This window comes from Myxocyprinus asiaticus, chromosome 29 (assembly GCF_019703515.2).
Source record: "Myxocyprinus asiaticus isolate MX2 ecotype Aquarium Trade chromosome 29, UBuf_Myxa_2, whole genome shotgun sequence".
Classification (NCBI taxonomy): Eukaryota; Metazoa; Chordata; class Actinopteri; order Cypriniformes; family Catostomidae; genus Myxocyprinus; species Myxocyprinus asiaticus.
Window position 1 is genome coordinate 43568481 of NC_059372.1, and position 11037 is coordinate 43579517.

Below are 11037 nucleotides of genomic sequence, written 5' to 3' on the forward strand. Positions count from 1 at the left end.
TTTATGTGTAATGTCTAAATTTCCCTTAATGTCGACAGAGAGAGTTACTGTTGTGCATAAACATGTTCAAAACAATGCAAGGAATAAAAAAGAAAAAAAAAGAAAAGAAAAAACAAAACACCAAAAAAGCAGGGTCACTTGGCGCGTCATGTCCCGCACAATAGAGGGGGTAGAGCATTTGTTTGGTGCAGGGGCCACATCGGGCTTTAAAGGAATAATTCACACAAAAACGAAAATTCTCTCATCATTTATTCATACTGGATGTGTATGACTTTCTTTCTTCAGCAGGACACAAATTAAGATTTTTAGAAGAATATCTCAGCTCTTTTGGTCCATACAATACAAGTGAATGGGTTTTCAAAATTTTGAAGCTTAATTTGTGTTTTGCTGAAGAAAGAAAGACATACACATCTGGGATGGCATGAGGGTGAGTAAATGATGAGAGAATTTTCTTTAAGTAGCACATATGGGGCCATATTGTCCTCCTTTTGAGATACAATGTTCCAAATTCATTTAGTTATTGTATCTTTTAAACCCAACAATAGATTTGTTCTCTTTCTAATGCATGATGCACAATTTTCTGAAGTTTGTGACTGGTGGAATATTCTGCCTGAAGTATTGCTCTACAAAGGTTGATACTTTTCTATCAGGCATTAGAAAAAAACATGATAAAGGCTAAGCATAATTATAAATTATTTTATCATCTCTACTTTCCTGGTAATTTATTATACAAATTAACATACTCTTTACATCAGGTGTCGGTATTATAAAAAAAAAAAAAAAAATAACAATATTATTAAAAAAATAATTTTTATTAAAAATGTCACTGTTTTATTCTATTACATTAATACTTTTAAAGGGGACCTATTATGCAAAATTCACTTTTACATGGTGTTTGAACATAAATGTGAGTCGGCAGTGTGTGTACACAACCACCCTACAATGTTAAAAGTCCACCCACTCCTCTTTCTTATATTTCTATTAATCTAAAACAGTGTCTCAAAGTGATTGGTTTTCATTTCTGCTCTAACGTGACGTCACATTAGAGCAGGCCTCGCCCACGACTGGTGACAGACTCCACCCTATTATCATAGATCCTCCCCTGAGTGATCAACAAACAGTCCACCATTTTTTTCCACACTGGAGCAGCTACGGTGAGAAGAATAATGTCTCAGCTTCGTAAGCGTCATAAGTGTTCTGTTGTTGGCTGTAAAAGTGAACATAAGAGTCTTCATGTACTCCCGGCATCAGAGCCACTGAAGACGCAGTGGACAAGTTTTATTTTTGAAGCAAATGTGCCCCAAAACATACCATAATTTTTGTATGTTTGTGCAAATAATTTTACACCAGACTGCTTTGTGAATGAGGGTCAGTATAAAGCAGGATTTTCCAAAAATGTGATTCTCAAGCATGGATCAATACCAACTGTTCGTGTTCCAGCTTTATATCCTGAAGATGTAAGTATCGCACTTTATATTTTGTGGATGTTTGCAAATCGCCTTTCCGAATGTGCTTGTTAGCTGATTCCACGGCTAATGCAGCTAAAGTTACCATTGTCTCTGATTGTATTCACAAAGACCAGAGCTATGTCGTTATAGCTTGTTTGCACATGAAGTCATGTCACTGCGTTTCTGTGGTGTGAAATGCAGATGGAGGGCAGGAAGTGTTTTTCTACATAAGAAGCACTATCACAAACTCAAAATGCCTATGTTTTGCATTGTTTACGGTTGCTCATACATATATGGCTGAACTCCGGTATTTACGGTGTCAGTCATATTGGGTCTGATTTGTTGTTGCTATAGTATCCGAAGCACGAGCTGTAAAGGCACAGCCCTCTTCTGGAAAGGGGGCAGGGAGCAGCAGCTCATTTGCATTTAAAGAGACACACACGAAAATAGCGTGTTTTTGATTCCACCCAAAAAGAGGCATTTACAACATGGTATAATAAATGATCCATGGGGTATATTGAGCTGAAACTTCACAGACAAATTCTGGGGACACCTGAGACTTACATTACATCTTGTAAAAAGGGCAATAATAGGTCTCCTTTAAAGCTACTCAAGTTATTCAGCCAAAAGTAGTGAGTGGTTTTCTTGTTTCCTTGTTACTGTTGTTTTTATGTTAGCCTTTTTATGACATAGCCTACTAGACAGTGCTCAATTCGGTTACATGCACACTTCAAGTCCAACATTTTGATGCAAATACACTTTCTGTCCCACTGTTTACGTTCACTTTAGACCAAACCGACTGCGTTTACATTAATGCCTCACCAAGACGGGCATTGGCAGAATTATAAAATGTGTCTGACCATTTAGGCAGGTTCCCACATTAGCGCACAAACATTAGTCGCCTGTCAATCAAACAGCACGCAGCTACAGAGGTCAGGAAATAAAAAGTAAATCTTTTATATTTCATCTAGATCAACCAACCAGTGGCTGTCTTGTTATCGTGATCAATGTAATGAACACCCCTGGTCTAGATGTAGAACATAGGCTAAGTATAGAAAGTATAGAAAATTACTCAAAAGTTTATCATCGATATTGAGGACATCTCTCTCTCTCTCTCTTTTCAGATAAACAGTGGTAGCTCAGCGGTTAAGGCTCTGGGCTACTGATCAGAAGGTCGGGGGTTCAAGCCCCAGCACTGCCAAGATGCCACTGTTGGGCCCTTGAGCAAGGCCCTTAACCCTATCTGCTCCAGGGGCGCCGTATCATGGCTGACCCTGCACTCTGACCCCAGCCTAGCTGGGATATGTGAAAAAGAAGAATTTCACCGTATATGTGCAAATGTATAATGTGTGATAAATAAAGAAAATTATTAATTATTATTAAACATCAAGATTGTTTTATCGCCCTGCCCTATTGATAACATTGCTTTAATCTCTCACATCAACCCAATAATCTCAGTGATAGATAGCTATATTACAGGCTACATTATAGACACAGAATCTAGTACGCAGAAATATGAAATTTACCTTGATATGTTTCTTAAAAGTAGAGGCAGGATTAATGCTGATATCTGGCTTGAGCAAGTTAAACTCACATGACACAGTCAAGCAATTGGCCTTTTTCACTGCAAAAAGCCCTTTCAGGTGCGGCTGTGATGTTCAGGTGTTGAAAATGTGTTTGAGGCAAACTCCACATCCATAACAGTTGGTGCCTGATCTACAGCTGCCATTCAAGTTTTTTACATGTGATTTGATTGGACGGGAGTCACGAGACTCTCCCTAGCCAATAATGTTGATAGATAAAAATAAAATCAGGACAGGGAAGTAGCGAACACAGACAGTGGGAAAATAGCGCATTAAAAGTACAGTTACAGCACTGAAAATGTACTCAAGTAAAAGTAAAATATACATTTTTTAAACTACTTGAAAAAGCACAATTCCTGGGAAAAACTACTTAATAAAATAAACACCCCTGAATAAAATAAAGCCTATATAGAATGCTGCCTTCTAAGAAAGCACACAAACCTAAATAAAACCTCAGAAGTAATTTCAACACACAATTGATGTGAACAGATTTTGATGTCAGCATGTTGCTAAGCTAACAACACAACACTCTAATATTCATAAAATACAATCTCTGTAAAGGATACACGCGATGCTGCCTTACAATTTGGGATAAAAAGGTATCTTAGAAGGCAGCATTATCTTTTGGAACAGCCTTTGCTAAAGGCATGTCTAAAAATGCTGCCTACATAGGCCTCTCACCACAGAGCTGGAGCGTATGGAGGGTTACAAGGTGCCGTGGTTACGCAACTGGTGAAGATTAAGATGTTTAGACACACAGAGGGTTTGTGTGGTAGCAGTGAATTGCTCAGACAGTGACTGTGGGTCATTGAGGACAGACATCATCACTGCCAACATTCACAATCTGCATTTGATACCACTGTAAGCCCAGAATTCCTGTACGCCAACAGCTGTTTGATGTGGACTTGCTCAACATGCCAACTACTTATCTTTTAACACAATCCAAATGTAGATGCTGGACCAAACTACAGCCACATAGTAACTTTAGGAGAACAAATCCTCAGTATTGACTAGTAGTCAACTGATATGTTTTTTTCAATGGCCAATGCTGAAGATAATGATGACTAGAGAGTTATATATGTTATAGGCTATATGTATGTCATATACTAATAAAATTAAATTTTACTACAATGAAAAATTGGAACACATAGGCCTATATGCTGAAATTACAATTATGTATTTATACAACACAATACTTATACTCCAAATTCACAAAATATTTCAAAACAAACATTGCATTATCTGTTGAGATATTTGGTGGATATTGGAATAGACTCAAGGGAGAGCAAACACTTCTGTTCATTGGTCAAGAAAACACAGACTGGCCGATGCGGTTCATTTTATAATGGCCATATACAGTTTCAGCCGATTTATCACTACTATTGATTTTTAGAAATCTGAATCATATGTACTAAGTTTCAGGACTATTTAGGACTTTATGTAGATGTAGAAGTTTGTTTAGAAATGGTTATAGAGTGAGTTTCCATGCATGGTTTTACACCGATTATGCTTAAAAAGCTGGCAACATATAAAGTCATGTAAATGCCTTAAATGGTATTCTTTTAAATGGTTATCATCGACATATCATAAACAGTTTAAGCAAATTTTTGCCCATATTACCCTGATTTCACTCTGCAATAAAAACATCTTTACGGCATTCTGGCAGCTTATTCAGTGTGCACATGTCTGTCAAATATATGGCAATGTAAACTCTGTGCGTTGTTGGGTTTTTAGAATGAGCAAATGTTTTATAGTTATCAGCGTATTGTTGTGAATGTAAACACACTTACAGAGACATAGGGAACCAATACATCCTCAATGAGAGCATTTACATGCACGTTCTTACACCGATTATGCTTAATAACTGACAATGTGCATGGTCATGTAATAGCCTTAAAGGAATAGTTCACCCAAAAATGAAAATTTGCTGATAATTTACTCATAAGAGGGATGACATAAGATCATTGGTAAGGTCACGCGTCATGTGGAGGAGGAGTCAGGAAGCGCGTCATTGTTTACAAGAGAAACTTGTGCCGTTCACAAACCAAAACAGTCCAAAACATTTTCAAAACAATATAAAATAAAAAAATTAAAATCATTTCCAAATAATAATAATAATAATTAAAAAAAATTATGTAAACAATGATCCTGTGATGATCCATGATTCCTGACTCCTCCTCCATGTGACGCGTGACCTTACCAACGAGCTTACGTCATCCCTCTCATGACCGCACATCACAGAGATGTACAGAAGCGAACATTTGTAGTTAAAAAGTATAGAAGTATTGTTTTTTTTTTTTCAAAAAATAATCAATCGTTTGCATTCAGAAGAACTTTATTTGTCGACTGGAGTCGTGTGGATTATTTTGATGCATCCTAAATATGCATTTTGGACCGTCAAAAAATTCACTTGAGGACTTTCACTTGCATTGTTTAGTGGAGGCCTGAAATGAAATCCTAAAAGTCTTAAATTCTGTTTTGATGAAGAAAGAAACTCCGTTACATCTTGGATGGCCTGAGGGGAAGTAAATTATCAGCAAATTTTCATTTTTGGGTGAACTATTCCTTTAACCTCTTCAACTCTGGGGCATTTTTGAGGCTGCCTCCAGCAATTTTTCACACTCAAATATAAACGCTCACCATTTACACATACTGTGGAATAATAGCTAAAAATTGGTCTAATTTTTGAGAACCCTCAAATAAAAAATAAAAGACTCCAATTATTCATAAATAATATTGTAAGTGTTTATAATCTTATGATAAACAGAAAAAAACTTTTGTTGTTGTCCTAACTTTGTAAGCATGTAATTTTGGTTCTTTTCACCCCATCTCCTTCCAAATAGTCTTATTTTATTCCACTAAATGGCAGGAAGTACTAGAAAAAATACCGATCTCAAATGTAGGTGGCGCTATAAAGCATTTTAGCAATCGCAGATGTGTTCATCCATACACATTCAGTCTGTAGGGCTTTGCTGGTTGTTTAGATCAGTGTTACTATCAGAAATAATTAATAATTATTTCTTTAGTTATTAATTAATATTTAAATTAATTAATTGAATCTAACTCATTAAAACCTCATATGGGGCTCCAGTAAATGTAGTGCGCTACGTTTAGGAGCGGGTTTGGTTATTAGCAATAATTAATAATTATCAAAGATAATTATTAATTATTAAAATCAATAGAACATTGATGAGAATCAATGTTAGCTTTTTTAAATCCTTTAAATCAACAATTATCAAAGATAATCGTTAATTGTTAACATCGATGAAACATTAATTCAAATTAACACTAGCTTATTGATCATTCAAATTCAATAACCATCAAACATACTTATCAATTATCAAAAATCAGTAGAATATTAATAAGGATTAACATTGACAGGGCACCACCCTGGAATCAGGGACTAATAACCAGATAGTAAAACAGTCTCAATATTAGATTGTTTTCTTAGGAAAATCGACATCCAAAGAATATCGATTTTCGGGGAAAAAAAACAATGAATGAAGGTTTGAATCCAAGCACTGACATCCCGTCAGCATGACACAGGTGTATGCAAAACAAACCAAAACACTTCTCTTTGTAATATAACAAAGTTTATTTATGCAGTAATATCAATTAATAATTAATACAATGCAGTTAATAAACTTCAGACTTACAACTACAAACTAAACAGTGATATGATTAGATATGGAAATCAAAATAATCCTATAACACATAAGGTGTGTGTGTGTGTGTGTGTGTGTGTGTGGGTGTGTGGTTAGTACGAGAGAGAGAGAGAGAGAGAGAATTAATTAAGTGACAGCCCTAAAGCCGATTTCACGATAGTGGGAGAGAAAACAGCTGTCAGTTTATCACTCAGAGACGTGGTGGACGGCTTGTAAAAGTCCCGCGTTATTTGACTCTTTAATGGATGAACTCAGTTGCTGTCTCACCCGCGATGGTGAAATTGCACAACAGTCCAATTTGGTTGGACCACAATACAGCAAAACAAATTTGTGATAATTAATACCCTGAGTATTAATAATTAGCGGACATGGCGGTTTGTAAACTGTACAAGCAAAAACCTTGAAACACAAGAATAACACACTATAATATTCTATCTCTGCCCAGACGTAAACCTCTTACTTGAATCGCATGAGGACACAGGTAGAATGTATGTTCCTCCGTCCTTTAACTCTGACCCAGTTCCTTGAAGCTCGGGTGATGACGGGAGGCTGTTTCCTCGCTCTGTCGGCGGGCGGTACGGCTGCTGATTCTCGGCGGGCTGGCGGAGAACTCAGAAATGTCGACTTGATTGAAGATGGAAGAGAAATCTTTAACCTCTTCACTTCTGTAGGCAAACGGATGAAGATGCGAATTGCTCAACGGTCTCCTTCGGATCCGTTAGAGTGTTCGGTTGAACACAGAGTAATCTCAACTCGTCCAGCGAGATGGAGATTGTATGGCTACAGTTTCAAGTCGGACGTTACTTCCTTGTGCCACGAGGTTGCACCGGAGAGCAGCGAAGAGCTGCGTCCACACGCTGCAAACAAAGTCGCTGGAAGCAAATCCCGAAAGCATTTCAGAGGTATTTCAACTCCTGATGATGTCATCTTTGAGGGACGTTCTGTTGTGTGCCTCATCCAATAGGAGTTGAGAGTTTGATCCTTTAGTGAGCAAGGCTTCATGGATTTGTAGTCTGTTTTGGACTCCCTTTGTTTGATTTTTGGCGCGATTTTTATCAGTATAATTTACGACTTTAGGCCTGCCTTTGTCTTCTATCTGAATACATGAGGCCCAACAATTCTAATTTTCAGTACATGCACCACCATTTTTTCATCGAATATATCGGACTAGAAGCTCAATCTAGGTATCATTAGAAATGAGATCCTCCCCTTTACCATTACGTGTAACATTTTATCATTGATAGTCGATAACATATATTTCTGATGATTTGTTTAGCATGCTTTTCCTTTATAGGGGTAAGATCATAAACTGCTTTAGAATAAACCGTTTGACACGGGTAGATTTTTTCTCATTTATGCATTGCATTTAAACACCTTAACCGGCATTCTTACCAGCTTATCCAATGTACGCAAGTGGTTTGCTCATGCCTCTTCATGGTTTGACATGAAAAGCAGGGAATAACTTGATTATTTCAAATCTCATGTAAATGCAGTTTTCTTGCTCTGTCATTCTTTTTTTTTTTTTTTTTTTTTTTTTTTTTTTTAATAAGCTGATTTTTGGGAGTTGTTTGCATATTGGTGTGCATGTAAACGGATTCATTGTTGGCCACTAATGAAATAGAATATAGTAGTCAATGAACAACATTTGGGTAGTTGACAGATAAAAAGTTAAATTAAATGTGTATGAATGTATTAAGGAAAGTGTATATTTTATGACCTTTCATTCATCGCTCACTGCAAAACTCATAAAACTAACATGAATACTTGTGTGGCTTTAATGTTGATTACAGCAAAATATTTAATCACAAATTTAATTTATTAATTCCCCACTATATGTCCTTGAAAAATGTTTAAGAATGAAGAAGCACTCCAGGAAATAGTGGCTGTAATAAAATAGCTTATTGCACGGCTCTCTGAAATACACAATTCTGATTGGTCAGTTGCGCCATCTAGTATATATTTCATGACCATTTATTTATTTGTTAGGTAGCTCTGTTATAAGCGGGATTATGTAATCAGCCGGTCATTATCGCTTCACGTCGGGGTCCTGATCATCCTGTCAGGGTTTATTTTGCGATAACAACCAGGTGTCTGTACATTATCCCTTACATACCCAACAGAAACTAACTGTCGAAGCCACTGCCATTTTGGTTCTTTTTTACATGACGCCCCGACTCTCAAGTTTACAACTTTTTATTATGAGTTCTATGAAGATGTGAATGTTTTTTAAAAGTCAGAATCTCGTAATAACTGTCATTCTGACATGAAGTGAACACACCATATATCTTAGAACAAAAAGGATATCATTTAATGATTTTACATTTTAATAAATTACTAATAAATTTTATATTGTTATAAAAACAATAAGGCATTTGAGGCTGTGCGATATTGTGAATAGTCACGGCTGAAGGAGTTGCTTTGCATTGTGCCTAACAACTCCATTCAACTGTGACTTTATTCACAACATAGCACAGCCTCTTGCACCCAACCGGGTCTTATGACAAGTCTTATAATAGTACGAGATGATGAAATTGTAAGAAATTGTTTGAGTTGGATCATTTAAGTCCTATTGAGAAAAATAAATGAACCAATGAACAATGTATTTTAGGATTTGTCCTAAGTCTAACCCCTAACTCAAACTGAAACCTAACCATGAATTTAATAGGAAAATCATTTTTGTGTACAACGGAAGGAAGAAAACACTGGGGTTTGAAATGAGACGAGGGAAGCGTATTACAGGTTAAAAGTCATTTCCCTTAGAAAAGTTCATGGCAAATTTGCTGCAAATTGTCCGCTGTTGCCAGAGGTTTGCTGCAGGTTCACCACTACCGGTGAACAGCTGTAAATACATTTCTGGCAAACATTTGCTCATTTGCATGTTAAAATAATGAGTAGAAACTTTGTAGCAAGTTTGTGGCTAGTTTGCCAGAACTCTAGATTTTTTGTAAGGGTTTCCATACAAGCCAAGTCATACGATGTTTTATGACTTCACCTTCTCATGCAAGTTATTACGAGTTGTCATTATTGTTTAATTATTTTTGTTTTCAGTTTCATCCTTGTTTTGTCTTGTTCTATGTACTGTATATATACCTCACTAAATTTAGTTAGATTTATGCTTGAAACAACTTACAAATCTTTGTCTCTTACGTATATTTTGCAGTAAATTCATATAAATTGTTTTTTTAGACATGGAAAAGACAAACTACAGATTTTTTGCTCTGTGTTTAGCATGTCACACAGCAGTACACTTGACTTTTCTGGTCAACTCCTCATTTAGTTGTGAACACACACCCACATGGGGTAACGCTTGAAAATATGGGCTTCTATTCTGTACGCACACACATGCGCACATTGTTTACTTACTTATGATGACCCATTGGCTTTCCAGGGTTGTACTGCGGGACGCCCCCAGCCTTGTGCAGATTGTATCTGTATGTACTTCCATAGAGAGTTCCTTTGGCATCCACTGAAGTCAGTAGCAACGTGAGCAATACAAGAGCTTCACACATCAGTATCCCCCTCATCTTAAAGTAGCAAAGCAAAAGTTGAAAAAAACACTTGCAGAAAATGCCATAAAGTGGGAGAGAAGAGAGAAAATGTACAGAAAGCAAAATGCAGGGGATGATGAGGAGAAAAAACACAAGTCAGCTGTGTTTCAGAGTCCAGAGGTTATGAAGGGCTGCTTGTTTTCTTTGCAAAGTCCCACAAGGTTTCTCTAGAGCATCAACTCTTTCAGTTGGACGATCTGTTGTTCTGGTATCATCCTGCCCAGTTTACCACTCACACGAGACAGACAGAGGAGAAAGTGAAGAGGAAAGACAGAGCGACAGGGCAGCAGTAACAGAAGCGAGGGCTCAAATCTCTCTGTCAACAGAGCAGTGTGAGCTCGACTCTGCAGCCGCATTTGCATATCCCTCCCCAAACCCTGCGCTGAAATGAGACCCAGCCGGCGACAGTGGGGGTGAACCCATTCACATGTTTCTTTCAAAACCCAAATCCCCCAAACCCCTCAAAAATTAGAGCACTTTTACAGAAATTAACCAGACAAACCAACTTATTGCTCATATACAGTGGGGTCCAAAAATTGAAAATCTGGAAAATAAGATATGGAAAAATCTGATGAATAAGAAATATTTAAGATTCTGCAGTATTTCTGGGTCACTAATCAAATGTAAGCAAATTAGTGATACTGAGCATGTTCACTCCTTATACAGATGGTCAAATTTTCTTGCTTCCATTGAAGCTAAAGATGCTCTCTGGATTATTCTCAGAAGAAATATCAAATTCATGTACATTGTGTAATTCATGTTATGCTGAAAATATAATTTGCATGGAAAAATA

At 36.9% G+C, this 11037-nt stretch overlaps 1 protein-coding gene across 1 annotated transcript in view; it reads right to left on the minus strand.

Moving 5' to 3' along the window:
• Nucleotides 1-10560, minus strand: part of LOC127419782 (EMILIN-3-like) — a 39950-nt gene extending 29390 nt beyond the window's left edge. Inside the window, exon 1 of the mRNA XM_051661505.1 lies at nucleotides 10060-10560. Within this exon, the coding sequence (XP_051517465.1) occupies nucleotides 10060-10220 (161 nt within the window). The 5' untranslated portion in view covers nucleotides 10221-10560. The remainder of the gene's footprint in view (nucleotides 1-10059) is intronic.
• Nucleotides 10561-11037: the final 477 nt, after the last annotated feature.